General features: G+C 37.9%; 1 protein-coding gene across 1 annotated transcript; it reads right to left on the bottom strand.

The window, feature by feature from the left end:
- Positions 1-219: 219 nt before the first annotated feature.
- Positions 220-27183, bottom strand: LOC132560282 (uncharacterized). The gene is made up of 8 exons (XM_060224944.1): positions 26980-27183; positions 23177-23252; positions 9272-9344; positions 8878-9036; positions 6567-6728; positions 4413-4483; positions 3467-3542; positions 220-1505 (listed from the first exon to the last, which is right to left on the bottom strand). Exons 1-8 carry the CDS (start codon positions 27168-27170, stop codon positions 220-222), a joined length of 2094 nt encoding a protein of 697 aa, XP_060080927.1. The 5' UTR covers positions 27171-27183.
- Between the last annotated feature and the right edge of the window lie 799 nt (positions 27184-27982).

Below are 27982 nucleotides of genomic sequence, written 5' to 3'. Positions count from 1 at the left end.
TGGGTGATGCAGGTATATGTAAAAATCATTCATGATATTTCTTATGGTTCAAAAATTATGACACAGAAAATGATTGCTCATTGACCTTGTGAGTTATGGTACAGGTCACACCTAACTCCAGTGTATAACACATCACCTATGGATGACAATGTTACAATTCAAGCTCAATACTGATGTTTCAAAAGGGTCCTAAGTTATGGCGAATAACATTAGATTGCATTAGAACAACACATCTCCCTCCATTTCAACATAATAACTGACCTCCTGTTTGATGGAAGTCTCCAGACTTTTATCACTTGGCTTACGGCCAGATTGTTTGGCCTTATACTGACTGTCCTTGCTATCTGACAATGGAGGTAGAGTTCTATCATCCTTGGCTTCCCAACACTGCATACCATTTTTCCTGGGAGGTATCACATGTAAGCTGCTAGATTTCTGCTGTGAAGAATCCAAGTTTACACCAATTAGTCTTGTTTCACAGATATTTGACATTGATGAAGATCTAGATTCTACAGCTCCGGAGGTATCCCCTACAAAGTTTCTGTCACTAGACGTAACAGTTTTCATTTCTACGAAATTTAAGTTAGACAAACTACCACCATTTTGTTTGCAGTTCATAGTTTGGTCCAAGAATGGATTTTTTGATGCTGAATTAACGTTTCTTACTTCTGAGAAACAATGCTCAACACATTCTAGGTCTTCTACCACAAGTTCTTGTGAAGATGCTAAATTATGAAATTTACCCAACTCCTTCAATTCTACAAATATTCCCTGACGTTGGTTCTGTTTTTTCTTATATCGCTTGGAAGGAGAGTCCTTCACTTGTCCAGGAATCATGTTTTCTTTTACCTCATATCTTGAGGAATATCTATTTTTAGCAATTTCTAGAGGGTTATGTTGTAAACCCTGTCTTTCAATCCCTCCTGCATTTCCCTCTTCTTGTAAACACTTTGAACCTTGTCCTAAGGTTTTCCCACCTGAAAATTCCGGACTTTCCATTTCCTGGAAATTATGAAGTTCCAAAATTTCTGTGACATCAGATTCTTTTTCTGAGCTACATTCTCTTTCTAGAGCAGGATTATCAACCCCTTTTCCCTGACTGCCTGTTGAAGTCACACTGTTACAAGATAATTGACGATTGTTCAAAAGAGGTGACGTGTCCTCCTTCTGTTTATCACGAGGTGTTGTCATGACAATTGGCAATTTCAGATCTCGTGAGCCTGGACTAATGGGGCGTGTCATAAGTTGAGCAGACACAAAATCTTTACTATCACTGTTTTGATTCAAATCTGGACGGACTCTGTTTCGTGTGGAGGAATACGCCGGACTACTTTTTGGACGTTTCAGCTTGGTTCCTTCCTTTTTGTTTTTAAGATAAGGCACAGAACTGGTTCTAATAGAATGATCAGGGCGAAGTGTCATGGCAGTAACTGGAATGACGCAGTGCCAGACACGACCAGATGGCATGGGACCTTGTAGATTGACACATGTCCAACGGGATGAACCTAAACAAAGACAATATTGATATTTTTTATAGCTTAGCATTATTAGGTAGAACAGACCTTAATAAGGAGATAAGATGCAGATGTGCTTTTTTAAAAGGAGATCAGTACTCTTTAGAACAGAGATAAAGTTTGAACATATGAAGATTGAGGCAAAGTAATATGTTGATGTAAATCAGGCTGGAAAACTGTGATAGACACATCTCAAATTAACAATAAACTAAAACCCATGAATCCAACAATGCTGCTTCGAACCAATGCCGATCACATTTCTTTGTTGTCTCTCTTTAGTTACTAGAAGAAAAATTTTGTCACTTTTCATGTTGATAACAGTGTTTTTTATGTTTTTTTGTTTAGTCTTTAACAATAAAATATATTTAAGCAATCTTGCTTTTTGTCTTTAATAAGAACATTTATTTCACACTTTTGCACATTTACCTATAGCGAAATCCAAAATATGCAAATTCAATCTCACAAATTTCACAAATTTTTGGAATAACTACCGTATTCGATCCAATAAGCACCCAGGGCGCTTAAAAATTGCAATTAAGGGGGGCGCTTATTAGAGACCATCTTAGATGTAAAAGAAACACTTTCAGTACTAAAAATTCTTCCTCCACCAGGAACTTTCCGTCTCCTTTTTGAGGTGTTTTGTAAAGAGGTTTGCAGTTCACTCTCTTTTTGTCTCAAATCGCGTATTTGCTTCCTATCTATACTGTACTGCTTTGATTCTTTGCTGTTTCCAAATTCCTTGGCAAACTCAACAACTTTTAATTTGAAAGAAATTTCAGTGTCAACCTCTATGTAACAAGGTGCACTCTGTCATTATGTGCTTGTTGATAAATTGTTTCAGATCATCTTAATATGATGACACGAAAGGGAATTTGTTTATGATAAAGATATAAAATTCCATTCATACTGTTTTAGCAAAACTATTTTATTTGTCATTTGATATCTAACTGCTTCATTTGTTTCTGTCAGATAATCTATCACACATGAAAATATTATTTCTTTATCTGCTGTATCAATGGCTATCTTACCTGTTAAGTAATGGACTAAGCCTATTAGGTCGTTACTGGGCTGAGCGCACGATACCAAAGTAAATGTCATTTACCACATGGTTTAGGAATGTGTAAAAAAATGTCTTTTATGTATGAATATTCGTCTGTAGTCAGGGGATATCATGTTTGTAGAGAGTGTTGGAAACAATTCATAGGGCAGTGCCTTGATACAGTAATAAGACCTTTCACTGTGATGTCACCAAGTCACGTGCGTGAATGGTCTAATTGAGGATAATAGTCTGTTTGCAATCAGAGTTGTGAAAGAAGGGAAAACAGTGGGTCACATTACAAGTGAACTGTCAAAAACAGCTATTTTTTTATCAGGCATGGTCGGAAAATTGTGTTAGTAGATACAGAGGATACTTATTGACATTCCTCTGTTGCTGGTGGACTGGAGATTAACTGTTGTTTTACGTTTTTCTGGAGTACATCTCCTTATAAACCAACTTAAAACACTTCTTGATTGTGACTAAAACATAAGTAAATCAAGACTTTTAGGTATCTGAAGGGGTGAGGGGGCGCTTATAGGGTTGAATACGGAACAAAATATACAGGCGAGGACTAAGTACTTGAGAGACAAAGTGATAGATTGGTATATTGTACAATGTCCAGGCTCCTACAGGCTCATAACAAGTATGCAGTCTCATGGATAAATCAATGGTAAGAAATATTTGAATTTCTGATAATGAATGTCTATATTTGTACTTCAGAGGCATAAAAGTTTGAATTTTAGATAATGAATGTCTCCAAGCATTATACTTGTACTTCAGTAGTGATAAAATTTCTGACAAAACATAAATCAAACACTTTAAGCATGTTTTACCTTATAAACTGAATGATGAAATAGGCATGAACTTCACCTTCTATCACATAGATATGGAGGATCATAATGATGTTACTTACAGAAATTAAATACCCACAGAGAGTTCACAAGTGATCCAACACTCTGTCCCCCAAAAACAATCATGTTGTCTTTTATCTGAAACATAAACAATCATGTTGTCTTTATCTGAAACATAAACAATCATGTTGTCTTTTAAATAAAACATATAAATCATGTTGCCATTTACCTAAAAGGAAAACAAGCTAAGTGTGTGTGTGTTTGATACTGACTTACCACACAAGCTGAGTGACCAAAGAGATGAGGAGGTCCATATTTGTGTTTGATACTGACTTACCACACAAGCTGAGTGACCAAAGAGATGAGGAGGTCCATATCTGTGTTTGATACTGACTTACCACACAAGCTGAGTGACCAAAGAAATGAGGAGGTCCATATTTGTGTTTGATACTGACTTACCACACAAGCTGAGTGACCAAAGAGATGAGGAGGTCCATATTTGTGTTTGATACTGACTTACCACACAAGCTGAGTGACCAAAGAAATGAGGAGGTCCATATTTGTGTTTGATACTGACTTACCACACAAGCTGAGTGACCAAAGAGATGAGGAGGTCCATATTTGTGTTTGATACTGACTTACCACACAAGCTGAGTGACCAAAGAAATGAGGAGGTCCATATTTGTGTTTGATACTGACTTACCACACAAGCTGAGAGACCAAAGAGATGAGGAGGTCCATATTTGTGTTTGATACTGACTTACCACACAAGCTGAGTGACCAAAGAAATGAGGAGGTCCATATTTGTGTTTGATACTGACCTACCACACAAGCTGAGTGACCAAAGAGATGAGGAGGTCCATATTTGTGTTTGATACTGACTTACCACACAAGCTGAGTGACCAAAGAGATGAGGAGGTCCATATTTGTGTTTGATACTGACTTACCACACAAGCTGAGTGACCAAAGAGATGAGGAGGTCCACATTTGTGTTTGATACTGACTTACCACACAAGCTGAGTGTCCAAAGAGATGAGGAGGTCCATATTTGTGTTTGATTCTTTCCCATCTTTCAGTATCTGTAACAGAAACCAGTGTTTATGATTAGAAAACAAAAGGCCAAAAGGCCTGAACAGCCATCTGACTATCAAGACATAAATATTAAAGAGGCCTGAACTAAATTGCTCAACTACTCTATAGCTTACAAATAAGATATTGTTGGTTCATAAAAACATTTTCTGTAAACTTGAAATCATATTCTTAAGACATGCTACTTCATAAATGCCATTACTCTGAACCTATAGCTTGTTGAAAAAGAAATTTCAAGGTCTCAATTCACTTAATCCAAGAGATCTTGAATATAGGTCAAGGTCAATTATTTGGTGTAGTCCTGTTTGTCCCAAAAGTGGTAAAACAGGTAAAAAATAATTTGGGACAAACAGGAATTGTGTATATAAGCCAGTAATGGCAAAGAAAACAACAGGTAATTATGATCATTAGACATTTTATTTGAAATACAGGTAAATCCAGGTGAAATACAGGTAAATCCAGGTGAATAAGTCATTACAAGCATAGCACAAATTAGATAGTCTCCATTACTCAACACTTACACATCCATTGCACTATTTGTTACTTTAAAATGGTCATAATAAGCACTGAAAGATATTTGTTTTAAGTCAAATAGCATGAACATTTTTAGCCTATATAAGTTATATAATATTGACAATAACAAGATATATACAAATAGTATTTCTGTTCCATATTGTTTCCAATTAATAAAAAATCTTAGCACTAATGTCACTTTAAGAAGAGGCAGCTTTATAAACAATAATACACTATTTTTTGTTACTGTAAAATGGTTCCAATAAGCACTGTTCTCTTTTGTACTGGTACATGTTTACATACTTACTCCATACTGACAATGTACATGTTCATGTTTACATACTCCATACTGACAATGTACCGTTACATGTTTACATACTCCATACTGACAATGTACTGGTACATGTTTACATACTTACTCCATACTGACAATGTACAGGTACATATTTACATACTCCATACTGACAATGTACCGGTACATGTTTACATACTCCATACTGACAATGTACTGGTACATGTTTACATACTCCATACTGACAATGTACTGGTACATGTTTACATACTTACTCCATACTGACAATGTACTGGTACATGTTTACATACTTACTCCATACTGATAATGTACTGGTACATGTTTACATACTTACTCCATACTGACAATGTACTGGTACATGTTTACATACTTACTCCATACTGACAATGTACATGTACATGTTTACATACTCCATACTGACAATGTACAGGTACATGTTTACATACTTACTCCATACTGACAATGTACTGGTACATGTTTACATACTTACTCCATACTGACAATGTACCGGTACATTTTTACATACTCCATACTGACAATGTACTGGTACATGTTTACATACTTACTCCATACTGACAATGTACCGGTACATGTTTACATACTCCATACTGACAATGTACTGGTACATGTTTACATACTTACTCCATACTGACAATGTACTGGTACATGTTTACATACTCCATACTGACAATGTACTGGTACATGTTTACATACTTACTCCATACAGACAATGTACAGGTACATGTTTACATACTCCATACTGACAATGTACAGGTACATGTTTACATACTCCATACTGACAATGTACTGGTACATGTTTACATACTTACTCCATACTGACAATGTCCTGGTACATGTTTACATACCTACTCCAAACTGACAATGTACTGGTACATGTTTACATACTTTCTCAATACTGACAATGTACAGGTACATGTTTACATACTTACTCCATACTGACAATGTACTGGTACATGTTTACATACTCCATACTGACAATGTACTGGTACATGTTTACATACTTACTCCATACTGACAATGTACTGGTACATGTTTACATACTCCATACTGACAATGTACTGGTACATGTTTACATACTTACTCCATACTGACAATGTACATGTTTACATACTCCATACTGACAATGTACCGGTACATGTTTACATACTCCATACTGACAATGTACTGGTACATGTTTACATACTTACTCCATACACCAAATTCAGTACTGGTATATATTTACTTACGAAAACTAAATTTCCAGAAGTCAGTTTTTGGTATATTCAGGTGAGTAAGACCTCCGAGGACCCACATGTCACGTCCATACACCACACCAGTGTGACCATGTCGACCCTCAGGAATTGTATTCGGGGGCTGACGAGGGATCACCTGTTCCCATTCTTCCTCCTCTGTAAACAAATCAAAAGGGACATATATGTTATACTATATCTAGCATACCTTGTTATTTTGACTACAGTTTATCAAACATAGACCTGGACATTTCTACATGACAAAAGAATTATTTGATTTTGAAAAATATAAATGAACAAACAAATGTCATCACCTGATAAATGGTGACTGGAAAGTGACTTTTAACAGATAAATATTGTCTTATCCCAATTACTGGGGAGTGTATTATCCAGATTATTAGTGATGGAGGAGTGTCTTATCCAGATTAATAGTGACTGAGAAATGTCTTATTCAGAATAGTGGTGGTTTTAAAGTGTCTTATCTAGAATAATGGTGATTGAAAAGTGTCTTATCCAGATTAATGGTGACTGAGAAATGTCTTATTCAGATTGAAGGTGACTTAGGAGTGTCTTATCCAGAATAATGGTGACTCAGGTGTGTCTTATCCAGATTAATGGTGACTCAGGAGTGTCTTATCCAGAATAATGGTGACTGAGGAGTGCCTTATCCAGATTAGTGGTGACTGAGAAGTGTCTTCTCCAGATAAGTGGTGACTGAGGACTGTCTTATCCAGATTAATGGTGACTGAGAAATGTCTTATCCAGAATAATGGTGGTTTGGAAGTGTCTTATCCAGATTAATGGTGATTGAGATATGTCTTATCCAGATTAATGGTGACTCAGGAGTGTCTTATCCAGAATAATGGTGACTGAGGAGTGACTCATCCAGAAAATGGTCACTCAGGAGTGTTTTATCCAGAATAGTGGTGACTGAGGAGTGTCCTATCCAGAATAATGGTGGCTTGAAAGTGTCTTATCCAGATGAATGATGACTGGGGAGTCTCTTATCCAGATTATTGGTGATGGAGGAGTGTCTTATCCAGATTAAAAAAGACTTAGATGTGTCTTATCAAGAATAATGGTGGCATGGAAGTGTCTTATCCAGATTATTGGAGACTCAGGAGTGTCTTATCCAGATTATTGGTGACTCAGGAGTGTCTTATTCAGATTGAAGGTGACTTAGGAGTGTCTAATCTAGATTATTGCTGATTGAGGAGTGTCTCATCCAGATTAATAGTGACTGAAAAGTGTTTTATCCAGAATGGTGGCTTGGAAGTGTCTTATCCAGATTAATGGTGACTGAGAAGTGTTTTATCAAGAAACATGGTGGCTTGGAAGTGTCTTATCCAGATTAGCATTGACAGAAGAGTGTCTTATCCAGATTCATGGTGACTTAGGAGTGTCTTATTCAGATTGAAGGTGACTGAGAAGTGTCTTTTACAGAATAATGGTGGCTTGGAAGTGTCTGATCCAGAATAATGGTGACTGAGGAGTGTCTCATCCAGATTAATAGTGAATGAGAAGTGTTTTATCCAGAAACATGGTGGCTTGGAAGTGTCTTATCCAGATTAGCATCGACAGAGGAGTGTCTTATCCAGATTAATGGTGACTCAGGAGTGTCTTATTCAGATTGAAGGTGACTGAGAAGTGTCTTTTACAGAATAATGGTGGCTTGGAAGTGTCTTATCCAGATTATTGGTGACTGAGGAGTGTCTCATCCAGATTTGTGATGACTGGAGATGAAGACACATGATATTAATGATCGGATGTTATATACAATTTGAGAAGGGAGGCATATCCTTGGGATGTTACATACATTTTTAGAAGGGAGGTATATCCTCGGGATGTTACATACATTTTGAGAAGGGAGGTATATCCTCGGGATGTTACATACATTTTCAGAAGGGAGGCATATCCTCAGGATGTTACATACATTTTGTGAAGGGAGGTATATCCTCGGGATGTTACATACATTTTGTGAAGGGAGGTATATCCTCGGGATGTTACATACATTTTGTGAAGGGAGGTATATCCTCGGGATGTTACATACATTTTTAGAAGGGAGGTATATCCTCGGGATGTTACATACATTTTGTGAAGGGAGGCATATCCTCGGGATGTTACATACATTTTCAGAAGGGAGGTATATCCTCGGGATGTTACATACATTTTGTGAAGGGAGGTATATCCTCGGGATGTTACATACATTTTTAGAAGGGAGGTATATCCTTGGGATTAAATCTAGTCACTGTAATGTTGAGTTGACAAGAGTATATTCCTGGTCATTATTAACTGAAGTTGTACATACCTGTATGGAAAACCCAGAGGTCAGACTGAGATCCTTTAATGTCAACATGGCCACCATAGACATACATGTCATGGTTGTACAGTACTGCAGAATGATGGCGTCGTACACCAGGATGGGAGGCATACGTCTCAACCCAGTGGCGCCTAATGTGCTGCAGATCTGACATGAAAATTTGTAGTTTTTATATTAATATCTACCATAATAAAATATTAATGACTTGTAGCTTCATTTGTCAAAATTTATTGATTCCAAATACAATGTGTTGCTCATGTAATAACCCAACATTACTTTTTAAAAAAATCTTTTTAAGACTTCAGAAATTTGAAGATTCAGATTTCCCTGATCTAATCTTTTTGATGATTTGAAAGTTAAATATAGATTTTGAATTACATACCAGGGTTAATGATCCATAAACAAGACTCTGTCAGATCATGTTCAAAGCCTCCACCAAACAGCAGCAGTAATTTCTGTAAATAGAATAACTCAATACAACAACTTATTATTATTAATCTCCCCTGAACACACCAGCAGTAATTTCTATAAACAATATAACTAAATGATCAAAGAGGCCAATAGGGTTAGTATCAATCACCTGGCTTTATTAGTAATTAACCACTCTAAACAAAAGTTTAATAGGGCCTAAATTGCTTATCTGGCTTTGTTTGCTGAATTCTTTTATCCAAGCTAAAGGAATTCTAATGCTTTGTATCTTAAGCTCCAACCTTTCTTCCCTAATGGGGTCAGCCAAACCAAAAATATACAAGTCTCCTTCACCCAAGAATGCTTCAGACCACATTTTTATCCCTAAATAAGAAGAAGGATTTTAAAGATTTTGTGCTATTTTCCCTTTCATGCCTTTCCCTCCTACTCAAGTAGGCCGAGACCCACCGTTTATACAAAGTTGTTAACTCTTCACCCTAGGATGTTTCACAGCAAATTTTGACAGAATCTTGATATTCCTACAGTAAAAGAAATGATTAATTTGGACGAAATCCAATCCTTCCTGCAGTAGAAGGAATTTAAAGAATTTCCCCTGTTGGGCCCCAACCCACACACCCCAGGCCAAGATCAACATTTATAGAATTGAATTTCCTTCACCCAAGCATGCCTCAGACCAAATTAAGATAGAAACCAGACATTATTACAGAAGAAAAAGGATTTTAAAGAATTTGCTCTCGTTCCCTTCTTTAGCCTGTCTTTAACACCCAAAGGGGATGAGATCAACCATTTATACAAAACAAATAATGGATGGATGACAGATGACACAGTACTGCATAAGCTCATCTTGGTCTTTTATAGCAGTTGAGCTAAAACTCACAAAGTTTGAGGGGATTTAATAAGGTTCTCACTGTCTTGTTGATCAAAGAAACAGACAAATGATTCCAGAAGGATTTGGGTGCCCACCATTGTTTGACCTTTATTTGTTTCTTTTTCCTTCTCTTCTCTATTTTTGCTCTTAACTCTTCTCTGTTTTTGTTCTTAACTCTTCTCTGTTTTTGCTCTTAATACATTTGATCATTCCTTTGCAGAAATTCTGATGATAATCTTTACCTGCCAAATCCAAAATGACCACTTGGAAGCCAATTTGATTTTTCTGATAAATCCCAAAATCAAACAGGCAAAAGGAGAGACTAAAGGAAATGCACATATGAAATTTGAGAGAGATTCATTCAGTACTTCTTAAGAAATAGGGATAACAATCTAAACTAGGCAAAATCCAAGACAGCTGTCAGCCATTTTTTTCATGATCATCCCAAACTCAAACAGGCACAACTAGGGACCAAAGAGGAACCTATACCTGAAATCTGAGACAGATCAATACAGTACTTTTTAAGAATAGTAAGAAATAATGATAACAAAATTTTGGAGTCAAAATCCAAGATAACTGCTTATGGGCCACTTTGTTTGTTCTGATTAGTAGCAGAGTCAAACAGGCACAACTAGGGATCAAGAAAAACAAACAGATGAAATTTGAGACTGATCTATAGTGTAGTTCTTAAGAAATAACAAACATTCAAACTTTCAAAGTCAAAATCTAAGATGGCCGTGTGTCAGTCATTTTGTTTTTATGAGCAGTCTAAAAATCAAATTGGCACAACTAGGAATTAAGGAAACCTACTTATGAAATCTAAGAAAGATCCATCCAGTTCTTTTCAAGAAATAGCAATAACAAACTTCATTTTAAAAAAGATTGCTACCTGTCAGCCATTTGTTTTTCTGATCAGTTCCAAATTCAAACAGGCACAACAAAAGGGACCAAGAAGAACCTCTATAAGCAATTTGAGAAAGATACATCCAGTGCTTCTCAAGAAATGGCGATAACAAAGTTTGTTTACAGATGGAGGGACAGATGTCAAATATGTAATACACAAACTTTGTCACATGAACCAGCAGTTACTCATTGGCTGTAATCAACTCAAAAATATGCAATGTGTACTTCTGATTTTCTGTTCACCTGAATTTGGTGGTATCTTTTAAGAAATAGATTTCTTTGAATGACTGAAAAGGAATTCTTTGGGTTTTTTAACAACTTAAAAGTGTCTGTTTGAAAGTTTTGCAGATCACAAGTTTCCTTGAGAATATTCAAACTACATAGATAAGGATAGATAATGTTCATTATTTCTAGTGTGTATTATCATCACAGGATATGAGGAACCATATCTATTTAAACTATTTCCCACGAGTTATCTCCCCTATCCCACAGTGTGTCTATGAGAGCAGTCCTTGTCAACTGAAGTTCTTGTACATGATTAAATAGATATCATATTTGTAAAGAAATATGTTATATTAATATTCCTAGGATACAAACATGACAGTACAGACGAGCCTGTATCTCACCTTCCTAAGACACAAACATGACAGCACAGACCAGCCTGTATCTCACCTTCCTAAGATAAAAACATGACAGCACAGACCTGCCTGTATCCCACCTTCCTAGGATACAAACATGACAGTACAGACAAGCCTGTATCTCACCTTCTTAAGACACAACCGGTATCTCACCTTCATAGGACACAAACATGACAGCACAGACCAGCCTGTATCTCACCTTCCTAAGACACAAACATGACAGCACAGATCAGCCTGTATTTCACCTTCCTAGGATACAAACATGACAGCACAGACCAGCCTGTATCTCACCTTCCTAGGATACAAACATGACAGTACAGGCGAGCCTGTATCTCACCTTCCTAGGACACAAACATGACAGCACAGACCAACCTGTATCTCACCTTCCTAGGACACAAACATGACAACACAGACCAGCCCGTTTCTCATCTTCCTAGGACACAAACATGACAGTACAGACCAGCTCCTGTCTCACCTTTCTAGGACACAGACTGCTCAAGGTAGAAATCATCAAACCACACACTTCAAAACTTCATTCGAGAGTATACAGGTCTACCTAAATGAGCTCTTATTTTCGCTATTCACTATAGATTGTTGAACTTTATGGAGTGATGTTACAATGTAAATTATGAACTTAACCTGCAGAGAGATATTAAAACTTTTTATTTTGGAATTGGTCAAGACTAAATTTTGACCTTTAAGCTTGCTCCTGGACCACCAAAATGTAATCAAGTCTAGAACTCGATGGTCAAAGTTATGCTTTGATTGGAATATAAACTAAATCTTTCACTGGCTTTATGTCAAACTGTGTACAAAGTTTATATCTCTACAGTGGTCATGTGTGACCTTTGACCTATGGGCATCTTTTGACATTTTTCCATCAAATATATTATCTAAGACCTACTTCTACATTTCACATCATAATTGAACAGAATGGTGATAATATTGGTATGATATACATAACAATGCTGGAATGACTACTATCTGATATCTCAGTTAGACACAAAACGATATACAATAACAACTGCACTATGTTTACGTCTGTTTATAAATCACTAGGAAACTGGGACAATAGAAAAATTATAGTTGTATACAGAGCATGTCATCAGATATTCTGTCAGAACATAAACTAATCCATTCAACCCAGTACACTATAGTAACAGTAAAATGCCATTCTTCTAGTTTACATTGTATGACATCTGATTCCATATCTTGTCAAGCAGAAACTATAAAAACCCACAGAAGGAAGTATAGAAAATATTCACAAGCCAATCAGCATGATCACAAGGCTTCTCAGTAATCAACCATAAAGAATAAACAGAGGAATACAGGAACAAAACACTGAACTACAAGCACTTTACAAACTACACAGCAAAATAGCTCACAAAATTGTTATATACCATATTTTACCCCAAACAATATAACAAAATAAACAGCTAATCCTCCGGGCCGGTACATAAATTTGACATAAAAACTGAAAAAAAATGAACAATATTGAGCTACACCAAATTTCCTATTCCGGTACTTTTCAGAAATTTCCATCTTACACAAAATTTCATTATTTCATTTAACATTCAGAATTTTCAAGGACAATTTTTTAAATTCTGATCACAGGACTACATTCAATATCAGGCCTATTATTAAAACTCTGGCACTCCAACATGTGTACTAGTATATCAGCTCCTTATACAGCACAGTTTAAACCTGTCCTCAAACACAGAACATAGCATGACTGTAAATCAATGTATAAAACCAGCTTATGTTTAACACCTAAGATACAACACCAGTTCATATATAAAACACCCAAGGTACAACACCAGTTTATGTTTAACACCCAAGATACAACACCAACTTATGTTTAACACCCAAGATACAACACCAGCTTATATATAAAACACTAAAGGTACAACACCAACTTATATATAAAACACCCAAGGTACAACACCAGCTTATGTTTAACACCCAAGGTACAACACCAGCTTATATTTAACACCCAAGATACAACACCAGCTTATGTTTAACACCCAAGGTACAACACCAACTTATGTTTAACACCCAAGGTACAACACCAGGTTATATTTAACACCCATGGTACAACACCAACTTATGTTTAACACCCAAGGTACAACACCAGGTTATATTTAACACCCAAGGTACAACACCAGGTTATATTTAACACCCAAGGTACAACACCAGGTTATATTTAACACCCAAGGTACAACACCAGCTTATGTTTAACACCCAAGATACAACACCAGCTAATGTTTAACCCCCAAGGTACAACACCAGTGTTAATAGTGAAATTTATCACTCAAGTGTAGAACATAATTTGTGTTAAATCTTAATGTGACCGGCTGGCTTATCAGACAGATAGTTTAATTGTGGTCACCTTAGTGTCAGAATCATGCCGTGAAACATTGGCTGGACATGCTCTCCACCATTGAGACATTAACTGGTCACGGTTTAATTGTAGATCAGTAGAAGACACTTTCCCTATCAGAATTAGATTATAATTGCTTTAGGATAAACTGTAAGATCACAGCAAATAGAGTCAGTCCTGGTGTGGCCGTGGAAGGAGTAACTTGTTAAGCTTGATACTCAGGCCATACATGTTATCATTGTTGTAACTTGTGTTAATACTCAACATTTGTACTTGAGAACGGTTGTTGCTGGTCTTTTGTATAACATAAGGATAGTACAACATAGAGGGGTAACATATTCTGGTGCACATATTCTGGTGGCAGTGGTGGGGTCATTCGAAGGAGAAGGACTCTGTTATCAAAGATTTAACGCTCATTAGAACTGTTCAATATGTCGACGCCTGAAGAAACGGAAACTGCGAAGATAACGGCAGCACAAACAAAGTTGGAAATAAGAAGACTCAAAATTCAAGCAGAGAAAGAGGAAAAAGAACGCCAAATGAATTTCGAAAGAGAAAGGATGACAATGGAAGTGGAAAGAGAAAAGATGAGAATGGACGCCGAAGAAAAAGGAAAGAGAACATCAAAGGGAAGTGGAAAGAGAAAAGATAAGAATGGACGCCGAAGAAAAGGAAAGAGAACATCAAAGGAAAGTGAAAGAATTGGAACTAGAGATTGAAAAAGCAAAACTTCAAAAGGAACGGTGTGAGACAAATTCTAACCCTGTGCCGTTTAGACTGAAACTTCAACCTTATAATCATACTGAAAGTGAGGATATAGTGACATTCTTATCAGAGTTTACTGCTTTATCAACACAGGCTGGATGGACAGAAGAAGTAAAAATGCTACAGCTGAGAACCTTGTTAACAGGTGAGGCCAGAGAGGTAGCTATTCAAGCACATGGGTCATTTGAAGAACTTTGTAAAGACCTAATGGACAGGTATGGGAAAAGGCCCTACCAATATTTCAAGCTATTACAGACAGCCCAAAGGGAACCTAAGGAAACATACAGAGGACTTATGGCAAGAATTGAACAATATCTTACTAGATTTGTAGAGGATGTCATGGAAAAATTCAAAGAGGAATATTTTCTTAGTGCATTGCCAGTGTCAGAAGCACAATGGATACGCCGTAACAAAGGGTCGAACAGTGTGGTTGAAGCCGCAGAGGATTATATTCTACCTGAACGGAATATAAATAAATCAACACAAGGTAAAAGTTTAAATGGAAAACCTTTTACCTTTGATCGGGACCAGAGAAAGGAGAAATCGACAGAGCAAATGAAAAGTGTGCAGTGTTACAATTGTAACAAGTACAGGCACTTCACGAGGAAATGTCCAAAAAACAGAGAAGGTAAAAATCTTGCAGGATTTTTAGTGCGACAATACACGGGAGGACTTATCCATGCCCCAGGAGAGGTCAATGGCCATGATATTAGTTTCGTGAAAGACACTGGGTCAGCGATGACCTTGATTAGGGAAGACCTGGTGGACCCAAGTTGTGTATTGGAGGGTCAGCGGGAGACGCTGTGTACAGTGACTGGACAGCCGTTTTCAGCCAAACTGGCTATCGTTGATATGGACACGCCATATTATAAGGGACATGCTCAGGTCAGATTAGTGCCTGACCTTGTCGCTAAAGCCCTGTTGGGGGTAGACATAATAGAGAGGCAATCAAAGGCTGTGAATGTTGTTACGCGTGCACAACACAGTAATAACATTGCTGAAGAAAGGCTAGCTGAGGACAAGGCAAAGGAATGCCATGTAAAAGTTGGAATGGACCCCGATACGGACGTCGAGGAGGACCAAGTGGATGTCAGTAAGGGAAGTGATGTTGGACAGGCGAACGATGTGGACCTGGACCATGGCGATGGCGTTGGTGAGGACACTGACAACATCAGTGAGACTGTATCTCACAGCAATGGGGATGATACAGTTAACATCACAACAGAGGAACCACTTGAACTTTCTGCTGTAAATGCTGAAGTGCTTAGTAAGCTTCAGCAGGAAGATCCAACTTTAGCCAACATTCGGAGAAAAGCTGCAAGTTCAGAGGAATCTGTGCAGGAAGATAAGAATGCCCTCTACTGGAAAAATGGGATTCTCCGTAGGAAATGGGAGTCTAGTGATGGAGCCCAACATGGAGTCCAGGTAGTACTACCAGAGGCACTACGTCTCAATATTATTAAATTGGGACATGATAGACCACTTGCGGGACATTTAGGGATAGAAAAGACCAAAGAGCGTGTCGTTAATTCGTTCTATTGGCCAGGGATTTTTAAGGACATACAGGAATACTGTAGTACTTGTAACGTATGTCAAATGACCACCAGAAGACGTGGTGACGAGAAAGCTCCATTAGGACAACCACCGATCATCAGTGAGCCATTTTACAAAATATCTATGGATGTTGTTGGGCCACTGTCTCGAACAAAGAAGGGGAACAGGTTTATTCTTACCGTTATGGATGACGCAACAAGGTACCCAGAGGCTTTTGCATTAAAGAATGAGGACGCAGAAACCATAGCTAACACATTGGTGGAACTGTTCAGTAGGGTAGGAGTGCCTCGTGTTATTCTGACAGACCAGGGCACAAATTTCACCTCAAAAATGATACAAGAACTCTACCGTGTGTTGGGAATCAAGGGCATAACAACATCGCCATATCACCCACAGGCTAATGGGAAGGTAGAATGATTTAACGCAACTCTCAAAGCTGTGTTAAAGAAACTCTGCACGTCAAATCAGGAAGCCTGGGACGAGCTTTTGCCATATGCATTGTTTGCATATAGGGAAGTACCCCATGAGGAAACGGGATTCTCACCATTTGAGATGCTATATGGATGGCCGGTCAGAGGGCCATTACAGTGTCATCCATCCATTTGGGTTGCCTTGGGTTTCCCTATTGCGTACATCAGCAGAAAGTTACTGCCGCGGGAACAAAATTACTCTACAGTGGAGAAGGAATGTTTAGCTATCGTTTGGAGTGTTGAGTCATTCTCCTATTATATTAGTGGTGTTCACTTTACCATTTTGACTGACCACAATCCACTTAAATGGCTTGATAGGACCAAGCAAAAGAATCAGAGACTGTTAAGATGGGCACTGGCATTACAACAGTTTCATTATACAATCAGATATCGACGGGGCCAGGAAAATGCCAATGCGGATGGACTATCCAGAATTGAATAAATAGTGTATATATTTTGAAAAAAAAAAAGGAGACGAACACTGACTCTGGATGTATCATCAATTGTGAACATGTGATAAGGTTGTGATGTGTATACCTTAAGAACAAACAGTGACAGTCTAACAGAAGTACCTTATCCATGGAAGTTAACAGTATATTGTAGAATTTAGAATTAACTGTTGTTCAAGTAAACTTACCAGTGTTTGTGTACATACTAAATATTATCTCAGCCTGAGTATCATGAGCAGTTTGCTATCTCTGAACTTTTAGACCGTTAAAGTTTTCTTAGGCAGGGGGATGTTAATAGTGAAATTTGTCACTCAAGTGTAGAACATAATTTGTGTTAAATCTTAATGTGACCGGCTGGCTTATCAGACAGATAGTTTAATTGCGGTCACCTTAGTGTCAGAATCATGCCGTGAAACATTGGCTGGACATGCTCTCCACCATTGAGACATTAACTGGTCACGGTTTAATTGTAGATCAGTAGAAGACACTTTCCCTATCAGAATTAGATTATAATTGCTTTAGGATAAACTGTAAGATCACAGCAAATAGAGTCAGTCCTGGTGTGGCCGTGGAAGGAGTAACTTGTTAAGCTCGATACTCAGGCCATACATGTTATCATTGTTGTAACTTGTGTTAATACTCAACATTTGTACTTGAGAACGGTTGCTGCTGGTCTTTTGTATAACATAAGGATAGTACAACATAGAGGGGTAACAACCAGCTTATGTTTAACACCCAAGGTACAACACCAGCTTATGTTTAACACCCAAGGTACAACACCAGCTTATATTTAACACCCAAGGTACAACACCAGGTTATATTTAACACCCAAGATACAACACCAACTTATGTTTAACACCCAAGATACAACACCACCTTTTATATAAAACACCCAAGGTACAACACCAGGTTGTATTTAACACCTAAGATACAAAACCAGCTTATATTTAACACCCAAGGTACAACACCAGCTTATGTTTAACACCCAAGATACAACACCAGCTTATGTTTAACACCCAAAATACAACACCAGGTTATATTTAACACCCAAGGTACAACACCAGGTTATATTTAACACCCAAGGTACAACACCAGCTTATGTTTAACACCCAGGATACAACACCAACTTATGTTTAACACCCAAAATACAACACCAGCTTATATATAAAACACCCAAGGTACAACACCAGGTTATATTTAACACCCAAGATACAACACCAGGTTATATTTAACACCCAAGGTACAACACCAGCTTATGTTTAACACCTAAGATACAACACCAGCTTATGTTTAACACCTAAAATACAAAACCAGGTTATATTTAACACCCAAGGTACAACACCAGCTTATATTTAACACCCAAGATACAACACCAACTTATGTTTAACACCCAAAATACAACACCAGGTTATATTTAACACCCAAGGTACAACACCAGCTTATATTTAACACCCAAGATACAACACCAGCTTATATTTAACACCCAAGATACAACACCAACTTATGTTTAACACCCAAAATACAACACCAGCTTATATATAAAACACCCAAGGTACAACACCAGGTTATATTTAACACCCAAGATACAACACCAGGTTATATTTAACACCCAAGGTACAACACCAGCTTATGTTTAACACCTAAGATACAACACCAGCTTATGTTTAACACCTAAGATACAACACCAGCTTATGTTTAACACCCATGGTACAACACCAGTTTATGTTTAACACCCAAAATACAACACCAACTGATGTTTAACACCCAAGGTACAACACCAGCTTATGTTTAACACCCAAGGTACAACACCAACACCCCAGGTACAACACCAGCTTATGTTTAACACCCAAGGTACAACACCAGCTTATGTTTAACACCCAAGATACAACACCAGCTTATGTTTAACAACTAAGATACAACACCAGCTTATGTTTAACACCCAAGGTACAACACCAGCTTATGTTTAACACCCAAAATACAACACCAGGTTATATTTAACACCCAAGGTACAACACCAGCTTATGTTTAACACCCAAGGTACAACACCAGCTTATGTTCAACACCCAAGGTACAACACCAGCTTATGTTTAACACCTGAGAGGTTTAGAGGGTTGGGATATATCCATCGTGGAGGGGTGGGGAAGGGGGAGGGGATTAAGAAATATTTAAGATATATCCATCGTGGAGCGGTTGGGGGAGGGGGAGGGGATTAAGATATTTGGGATATATTCCTAAGCTGTCTACCATTACTTCATCATACAACAACTTGGCAACTTATTAATGAATGAGCCCGCCTTCACCAGATATATCCAAATAGAGGAGGTAAAATTGTAGTTTTCTATAGGAGAATACAAAGTGGCAGATTTATGTAAGACAGCTAGGCTTCAAAACCTCAGACCTACCTAAGATGCCAACAAATACTAAATGTATAAGACCCTTAAAATAAATTTTACACTGAATCTGTTGTAAAAGGTAGATTTTAGTGTATTGACATTAAATGCAGAGGAATTGTGAGTTGGTGAAGTACCCCCCTCTCATGTTGGTAAAATACTGTTATCTTATCTATAATTTAAGTGCTTTACAAACTTTGGTTTGATTTCACTCAATAAAATGTATTCTAATGCTGCTCTGTATTGAGGTAAATACATTTTTCAATCTTTTGTAATATATACCTGTAACAAGGAATGTCTATATACAAGTCAACGTCAAAGGTTTAAGTAGGCTTATTATCACAGGTAAACAAAGAGCTCTTCTGCTCCAGTACATTTATGGCCTGGCATTCCAAAGTACATATACAATGGCTGCTAAACGAAATATTGCTCTTATGATTTAGCTTACATATTGGTACTGTTCAACACCTTATTCAAAACATCTTTTAGATATAAAACAGAAATAAATGTACATTGCACCATATTGCAGTAAAATAACAATCATATTAAGAAAAAAAAGCACTTCATATAGTTAAAAAAGTTGTTGAGTTAATTCATTTCAATAAATCCCTTAGAGGCAAAGACAGAACTCCAATGAATTTAATATCAACACTCTTAACAGCTGAAATATCCAACTAGAAATATTTAAGGTAAGTACTCTATGCTTAAGTATACAGAAAAAAAATTCCACTAAGTTTTAATCTTATAGTAGCCAGCTTCGTGACTGATGTGTCAGTGGTTTTAGCCTGTGCCCTATTGTTACAGTAATAATGAGTCTGCTAGACAGATGACAGTACAACTGATGAAATGTTGCCTTTTCATTTTACTTTTATTTCACTTCTACCTAAGTTACTATACTCAGGTTCATGGATCTTGGGTCCATTAAGATCTGACAATTTCCCAGACTTCGAATTCATTCAAAGTATAAAACCCTACAATCGACAGCACCAATCTGTGGTAGGAAGGATCACGAAAACTACAATGCCCCTACTGGAAAACAAACTTAGAGACACTTTGGTCTCAAGTGAAACACTTTACTACTCAGCTGAAAGGATATCACTAGCAAAGGCTGCCAGAATGACATCTACTCTGGTGGACTTTTTGAGGTCATGCAGTGATAGGAAATAATTCATTTTTCAGATCTTATGCAGAATATCACCTGTGAAAAATTAGCAACTTTCAAATCATGTAAAGCTCTACTGTTTTTTAAACAGAAATAATATTTAATGTGAAAAAAATGAAAATGAAAAGAATGTAAAAATAAGACAAAAATGAACAGGAAATAAGCATGGACTTGAGGACTTGTAGCAGTCTGTTTGAACTATTGCCGTTGGGGATCCTACTTCACCTCATGTCAGAAATTGCCCTTACCTTCCCTGGCACCTTTATACTGAATGCTGAATTGAACTTGGTTCATTGTAAAATCAAATATTTTTGTGGTGCTCAATCTTTGTGGTTTTTTAAAAAAAAAAAATTTTTGTGGACACTTGATTTCGTGGATAATTAAAACTTTGACTTGTTATAAGTTCGTAGATGAAGAGTACAAACATAATCAATGACAAATGGATACACCATGAAAATTGATAATTTTGTCGTACTTTACGATTTTTTTCAATTAACAAACTTTAGTTTTGTTTGGTGTATATAAATACAGATGTGACTTTTAAACTAGAATTAACAGACATCATTATTCATAGGACATGATAGTGTTTACATGGTATCTAAAGACACACTGTAAAGAATAGAATGTAAACAATCCAATATTAATGAGGTTACAGCTCCAATACACACACAGGGTTTACGGCCAGTCTCCCATTATAAACACCTATATATTCATACAGGAACACATAATTGATCTGTAAACAAAAGACACAATAGTCTAATTAAGTCCACCAACCAAAGTCACAATACCCAAACCTTTAAGCTAAATCATTACCATATCACAAATACCAACCCGAATTGACAATACCAGATCAGAATAACAATCTACCATGTAGAAGGTATAACGTTACATCAATGCCAAAAGATCATTCTTTAATGATTTGACTCCATAATACATGTACAGTACAACTATATAATACAGGAAGAGAAAGAGTTACACACACACAACGGGGTAACACACATATAACAAGGAAACACAAATACCACAGTGTAACATATACCACAATGTAACACACATACCACGGTGCAACACACATACCAACGTGTAAAACAAACACAACAGGGTAACAAACATACAACAGTGTAACACACATACAGCATTGTAACATATATATCAGTGTAACATATATACAACAGTGTAACACACTAACCACAGTGTAACACATATATCACAGTGTAATACATATACCACAGTGTAACACATATACCACAGTGTAACACACATACCACAGTGTAACACATATACCACAGTGTAACATATATACCAAATTGTAACACATATACCACAGTGTAACACATATACTACAGTGTAACACACATATACCAAAGTGTAACATATATACAACAGTGTAACACATATAACACAGTGTAACACACTAACCACAGTGTAACACATATACCACAGTGTAACATATATACCAGTGTAACACATATACCAGTGTAACACACTAACCAAAGGGTAACACATATACCAAAGTGTAACACACATACCACAGTGTAACATATATACCAGTGTAACACATATACCACAGTGTAACATATATACCAGTATAACACACATACCAGTGTAACACACATATCACAGAGTAACATATATACCAGTGTAATACATATACCACAGTGTAACACTCATACCAAAGTGGAACACACATACCTAAGTGTAACATATATTTAACACATATACCACAGTGTAACACATATACCACAGTGTAACATATATACCACAGTGTAACATGTATACCATAGTGTAACATATATACCAGTATAAAACACATACCAGTGTAACACACATATCACAGAGTAACATATATACCAGTGTAACACATATATCACAGTGTAACACTCATACCAAAGTGTAACACACATACCTAAGTGTAACACATATACGACAGTATAACACACATATCACAGTGTAACATATATACCAGTGTAACACATATACCACAGTGTAACACATATACCACAGTGTAACATGTATACCACAGTGTAACACATGTATCACAGTGTAACACATATACAACAGTGTAACACACTAACCACAGTGTAACACACATATCACAGTGTAACACACATATCACAGTGTAATACATGTAACATGTAACAAGGCGACACCAGGGACTGAGATCAGGGGAGACAACACGGCAACACCAGGGACTGAGATCAAGGGAGATTACAAGGCGACATCAGGGACTGGGATCTGGGTAGAGATCCGATGATATGATAAGTTTGAATAATACATACTTTATGTGCTACCAGAGTATGTCCCTCAAGGATAGGCAGACTGTCTCCTCTGTAAGTCAGCTTTTCCCATTGATGACTAACTGTAATAAAAATGCACATCAAGCTTACATTACCAGAAGCACAATGTCATGTTAATGAGTCTACTCTACAGGGAGGACCATGTCATGTTAATGAGTCTACTCCACATCGAGGACCATGTCATATTAATGAGTCTACTCTACACCGAGGACCATGTCATATTAATGAGTCTACTCTACAGGGAGGACCATGTCATGTTAATGAGTCTACTCCACATTGAGGACCATGTCATGTTAATGAGTCTACTCTACAGGGAGGACCATGTCATGTTAATGAGTCTACTCTACAGGGAGGACCATGTCATGTTAATGAGTCTACTCCACATGGAGGACCATGTCATGTTAATGAGTCTACTCCACAGGGAGGACCATGTCATGTTAATGAGTCTACTCTACAGGGTGGACCATGTCATGTTAATGAGTCTACTCCACACCAAGGACCATGTCATGTTAATGAGTATACTCCACACCGAGGACCATGTCATGTTAATGAGTCTACTCCACAGGGAGGACCATGTCATGTTAATGAATCTACTCCACACTGAGGACCATGTCCTGTTAATGAGTCTACTCCACACTGAGGAGCATGTCATGTTAATGAGTCTACTCCACAGGGAGGACCATGTCATGTTAATGAGTCTACTCTACAGGGTGGACCATGTCATGTTAATGAGTCTACTCCACATCGAGGACCATGTCATGTTAATGAGTCTACTCTACAGGGAGGACCATGTCCTGTTAATGAGTCTACTCCACAGGGAGGACCATGTCATGTTAATGAGTCTACTCCACAGGGAGGACCATGTCATGTTAATGAGTCTACTCTACACCGAGGACCATGTCATGTTAATGAGTCTACTCTACACCGAGGACCATGTCATGTTAATGAGTCTACTCCACACCGAGGACCATGTCATGTTAATGAGTCTACTCCACAGGGAGGACCATGTCATGTTAATGAGTCTACTCCACAGGTAGGTTCATGTCATGTTAATGAGTCTACTCCACAGGGAGGACCATGTCATGTCAATGAGTCTACTCCACAGGGAGGACCATGTCATGTTAATGAGTCTACTCCACAGGGAGGACCATGTCATGTTAATGAGTCTACTCCACAGCGAGGACCATGTCATGTTAATGAGTCTACTCCACAGTCATGAGGACCATGTCATGTCATGTTAATGAGTCTACTCCACAGGGAGGACCATGTCATGTCAATGAGTCTACTCCACAGGGAGGACCATGTCATGTTAATGAGTCTACTCCACAGGGAGGACCATCATACTCCACAGGGAGGACCATGTCATGTTAATGAGTCTACTCCACAGGGAGGACCATGTCATGTTAATGAGTCTACTCCACAGGGAGGACCATGTCATGTTAATGAGTCTACTCCACAGGGAGGACCATGTCATGTTAATGAGTCTACTCCACAGGGAGGACCATGTCATGTTAATGAGTCTACTCTACACCGAGGACCATGTCATGTTAATGAGTCTACTCTACACCGAGGACCATGTCATGTTAATGAGTCTACTCCACACCGAGGACCATGTCATGTTAATGAGTCTACTCCACAGGGAAGACCATGTCATGTTAATGAGTCTACTCCACAGGGAGGACCATGTCATGTTAATGAGTCTACTCCACAGGGAGGACATGTTAATGAGTCACTGTGTCATGTTAATGAGTCTACTCCACAGGGAGGACCATGTCATGTTAATGAGTCTACTCCACAGGGAGGACCATGTCATGTTAATGAGTCTACTGCACAGCGAGGACCTTTTCATGTTAATGAGTCTACACCACAGGGAGGACCATGTCATGTTAATGAGTCTACTCCACAGGGAGGACCATGTCATGTTAATGAGTCTACTCCACAGGGAGGACCATGTCATGTTAATGAGTCTACACCACAGGGAGGACCATGTCATGTTAATGAGTCTACTCCACAGGGAGGACCATGTCATGTTAATGAGTCTACTCCACAGGTAGGTTCATGTCATGTTAATGAGTCTACTCCACAGGGAGGACCATGTCATGTTAATGAGTCTACTCCACAGGGAGGACCATGTCATGTTAATGAGTCTACACCACAGGGAGGACCATGTCATGTTAATGAGTCTACTCCACAGGGAGGACCATGTCATGTTAATGAGTCTACTGTCATGTTAATGAGTCTACTCCACAGGGAGGACCATGTCATGTTAATGAGTCTACTCCACAGGGAGGACCATGTCATGTTAATGAGTCTACTCCACACCATGATGGACCATGTCATGTTAATGAGTCTACTCCACAGGGAGGACCATGTCATGTTAATGAGTCTACTCCACAGGGAGGACCATGTCATGTTAATGGGAGTGTCATGTTAATGAGTCTACTCCACAGGGAGGACCATGTCATGTTAATGAGTCTACTCCACACCGAGGACCATGTCATGTTAATGAGTCTACTCTACAGGGAGGACCATGTCATGTTAATGAGTCTACTCCACAGGGAGGACCATGTCATGTTAATGAGTCTACACCACAGGGAGGACCATGTCATGTTAATGAGTCTACTGTCATGTTAATGAGTCTACTCCACAGGGAGGACCATGTCATGTTAATGAGTCTACACCACAGGGAGGACCATGTCATGTTAATGAGTCTACTCCACAGGGAGGACCATGTCATGTTAATGAGTCTACACCACAGGGAGGGCCATGTCATGTTAATGAGTCTACTCCACAGGGAGGACCATGTCATGTTAATGAGTCTACACCACAGGGAGGACCATGTCATGTTAATGAGTCTACTCCACAGGGAGGACCATGTCATGTTAATGAGTCTACACCACAGGGAGGACCATGTCATGTTAATGAGTCTACTCCACAGGGAGGACCATGTCATGTTAATGAGTCTACTCCACAGGGAGGACCATGTCATGTTAATGAGTCTACTCCACAGGGAGGACCATGTCATGTTAATGAGTCTACACCACACCGAGGACCATGTCATGTTAATGAGTCTACTCCACAGGTAGGTTCATGTCATGTTACTGACTCTTATTGTAGACCTATCCAAATCTGAAGAGGATAGTACTCAGAAGGAAGTACCCAGTCAACCATAACATTTCATTCTGTGGTTTGTAGTTAGAATAAAATGTTTAAATGTTGAAAAGATATTACATAATATGTTGCTGCATGAGTTGACTATTACAACTTGGACACTTAGCATTCCACTGCCTACCAATCACAATACATCACACTGCCTGACCTTCAGTGTTGTTCTGGGGTTCTCCAAATTGATCAAATGTAACCTTTAACCTTTCACCTTGACCTGTGATCACTGACTTTTTAACCTTGACCTATGAACACCAAACTTTAATATTGTGAATATGAATCACAAGATATCTAATACACAAAATTTTCATTTCAAAAGCGGTCAAGTGTGACCTCTGACCACCAGGTATTACAACAGAACATGATACTATAGCTTGAATATATCATAACCTGTCAAGATGTTCATGAGATATCTTGTACACAAGTTTTTTTATTTCAAAAACTTTCCAAGTATGACAAATCATCACCAAAAGTTATCTGGTGTAGAACATGATATTATGATGTATAAATGTTATGATATCCCAGGTAAATTCTTCCCATAACTAAATGATGCATAAGTGTAAAACCATCTGAATATATTTGGTTTAACTCCACTATTAAAATACATGTTAATATGCTACATACCAATATGAAACCTCCATATTTCTTTGAGAGCAACATTTCCATCTTTGCCTCCAACAACATAGACATTATCTCTGTGGAGACAGCAGGCATGCTTGCATCGAGATCGAGGGAGGTTGCTTTGGGGAAGAGACTTCAAGGCACTCCACTGAAAGTGCATCGACAATCCTCCATCTTTAGTGAACTGCATAATTGGTCTACATTATTCACTTTCTGGACTACATCACTGATGTACTGCTGGAACCAGGTCAAGTGGTTAGCAAACCCAATATTTCTGCCTCTTTCTCAACTGAAATGAGATAAATATACAGATAACAAGAGGCCCATGGACCTTAACAATTATCTGACTATACAGGCCTATATATGATAGAACAGCAGTAGTAGTAGAAACATTTATTAAATTATCAAAACAGTTCAGATTTAAGAATATTTTTTCAAGTAGGCAAACAAGATGCACAATGGACCTTAATACCTCACCAGTTCTACAGCTTAAGACTTTGCTGACTAGGGCTATTTTCTGTAAACCTGAAATCCTATTCTTCAAGCATGCTACTACACAAATATCATGGCCCAGGACCTACTCCTTGTTGTAAGAAGAAATTGAAATTCATTTCTACAAGCTTGGTATCACTTTATCTTATGTAACAGAACCAAAATCAGTAGTCTACTCCTATTAATTGTTATTCATTAAGTCTGTATGGTTGTCTAATCCACAATATTGTCTGTAACCAGTGACTTCCTACTCACTATGGTTGTCTAATCCACAATATTGTCTGTAACCAGTGACTTCCTATCTCACTATGGTTGTCTAATCCACAATATTGTCTGTAACCAGTGACTTCCTATCTCACTATGGTTGTCTAATCCTCAATATTGTCTCGTAACCAGTGACTTCCTACTCACTATGGTTGTCTAATCCACAATATTGTCTGTAACCAGTGACTTCCTATCTCACTTTGGTTGTCTAATCCACAATTTTGTCTGTAACCAGTGACTTCCTAT

The sequence above is a fragment of the Ylistrum balloti genome, unplaced genomic scaffold, assembly GCF_031769215.1.
Source record: "Ylistrum balloti isolate Yb309-2 unplaced genomic scaffold, AGI_CSIRO_Ybal_v1 Utg371042, whole genome shotgun sequence".
Lineage (NCBI taxonomy): Eukaryota > Metazoa > Mollusca > Bivalvia > Pectinida > Pectinidae > Ylistrum > Ylistrum balloti.
This window is presented reverse-complemented; position numbering and strand designations above follow the sequence as displayed.

Excerpts from the sequence above, each read along its gene's own strand:
- LOC132560282 (XM_060224944.1), bottom strand. The coding sequence starts at position 27,170 with ATGCAGTTCACTAAAGATGGAGGATTGTCGATGCACTTTCAGTGGAGT. Across the intron at positions 23,253-26,979 it reads TGGAGGTTTCATATTGGTAT|TCATCAATGGGAAAAGCTGA; the intron begins GTAGCATATTAA and ends TATTACAGTTAG. Across the intron at positions 3,543-4,412 it reads TTGGACACTCAGCTTGTGTG|ATAAAAGACAACATGATTGT; the intron begins GTAAGTCAGTAT and ends TTTATGTTTCAG.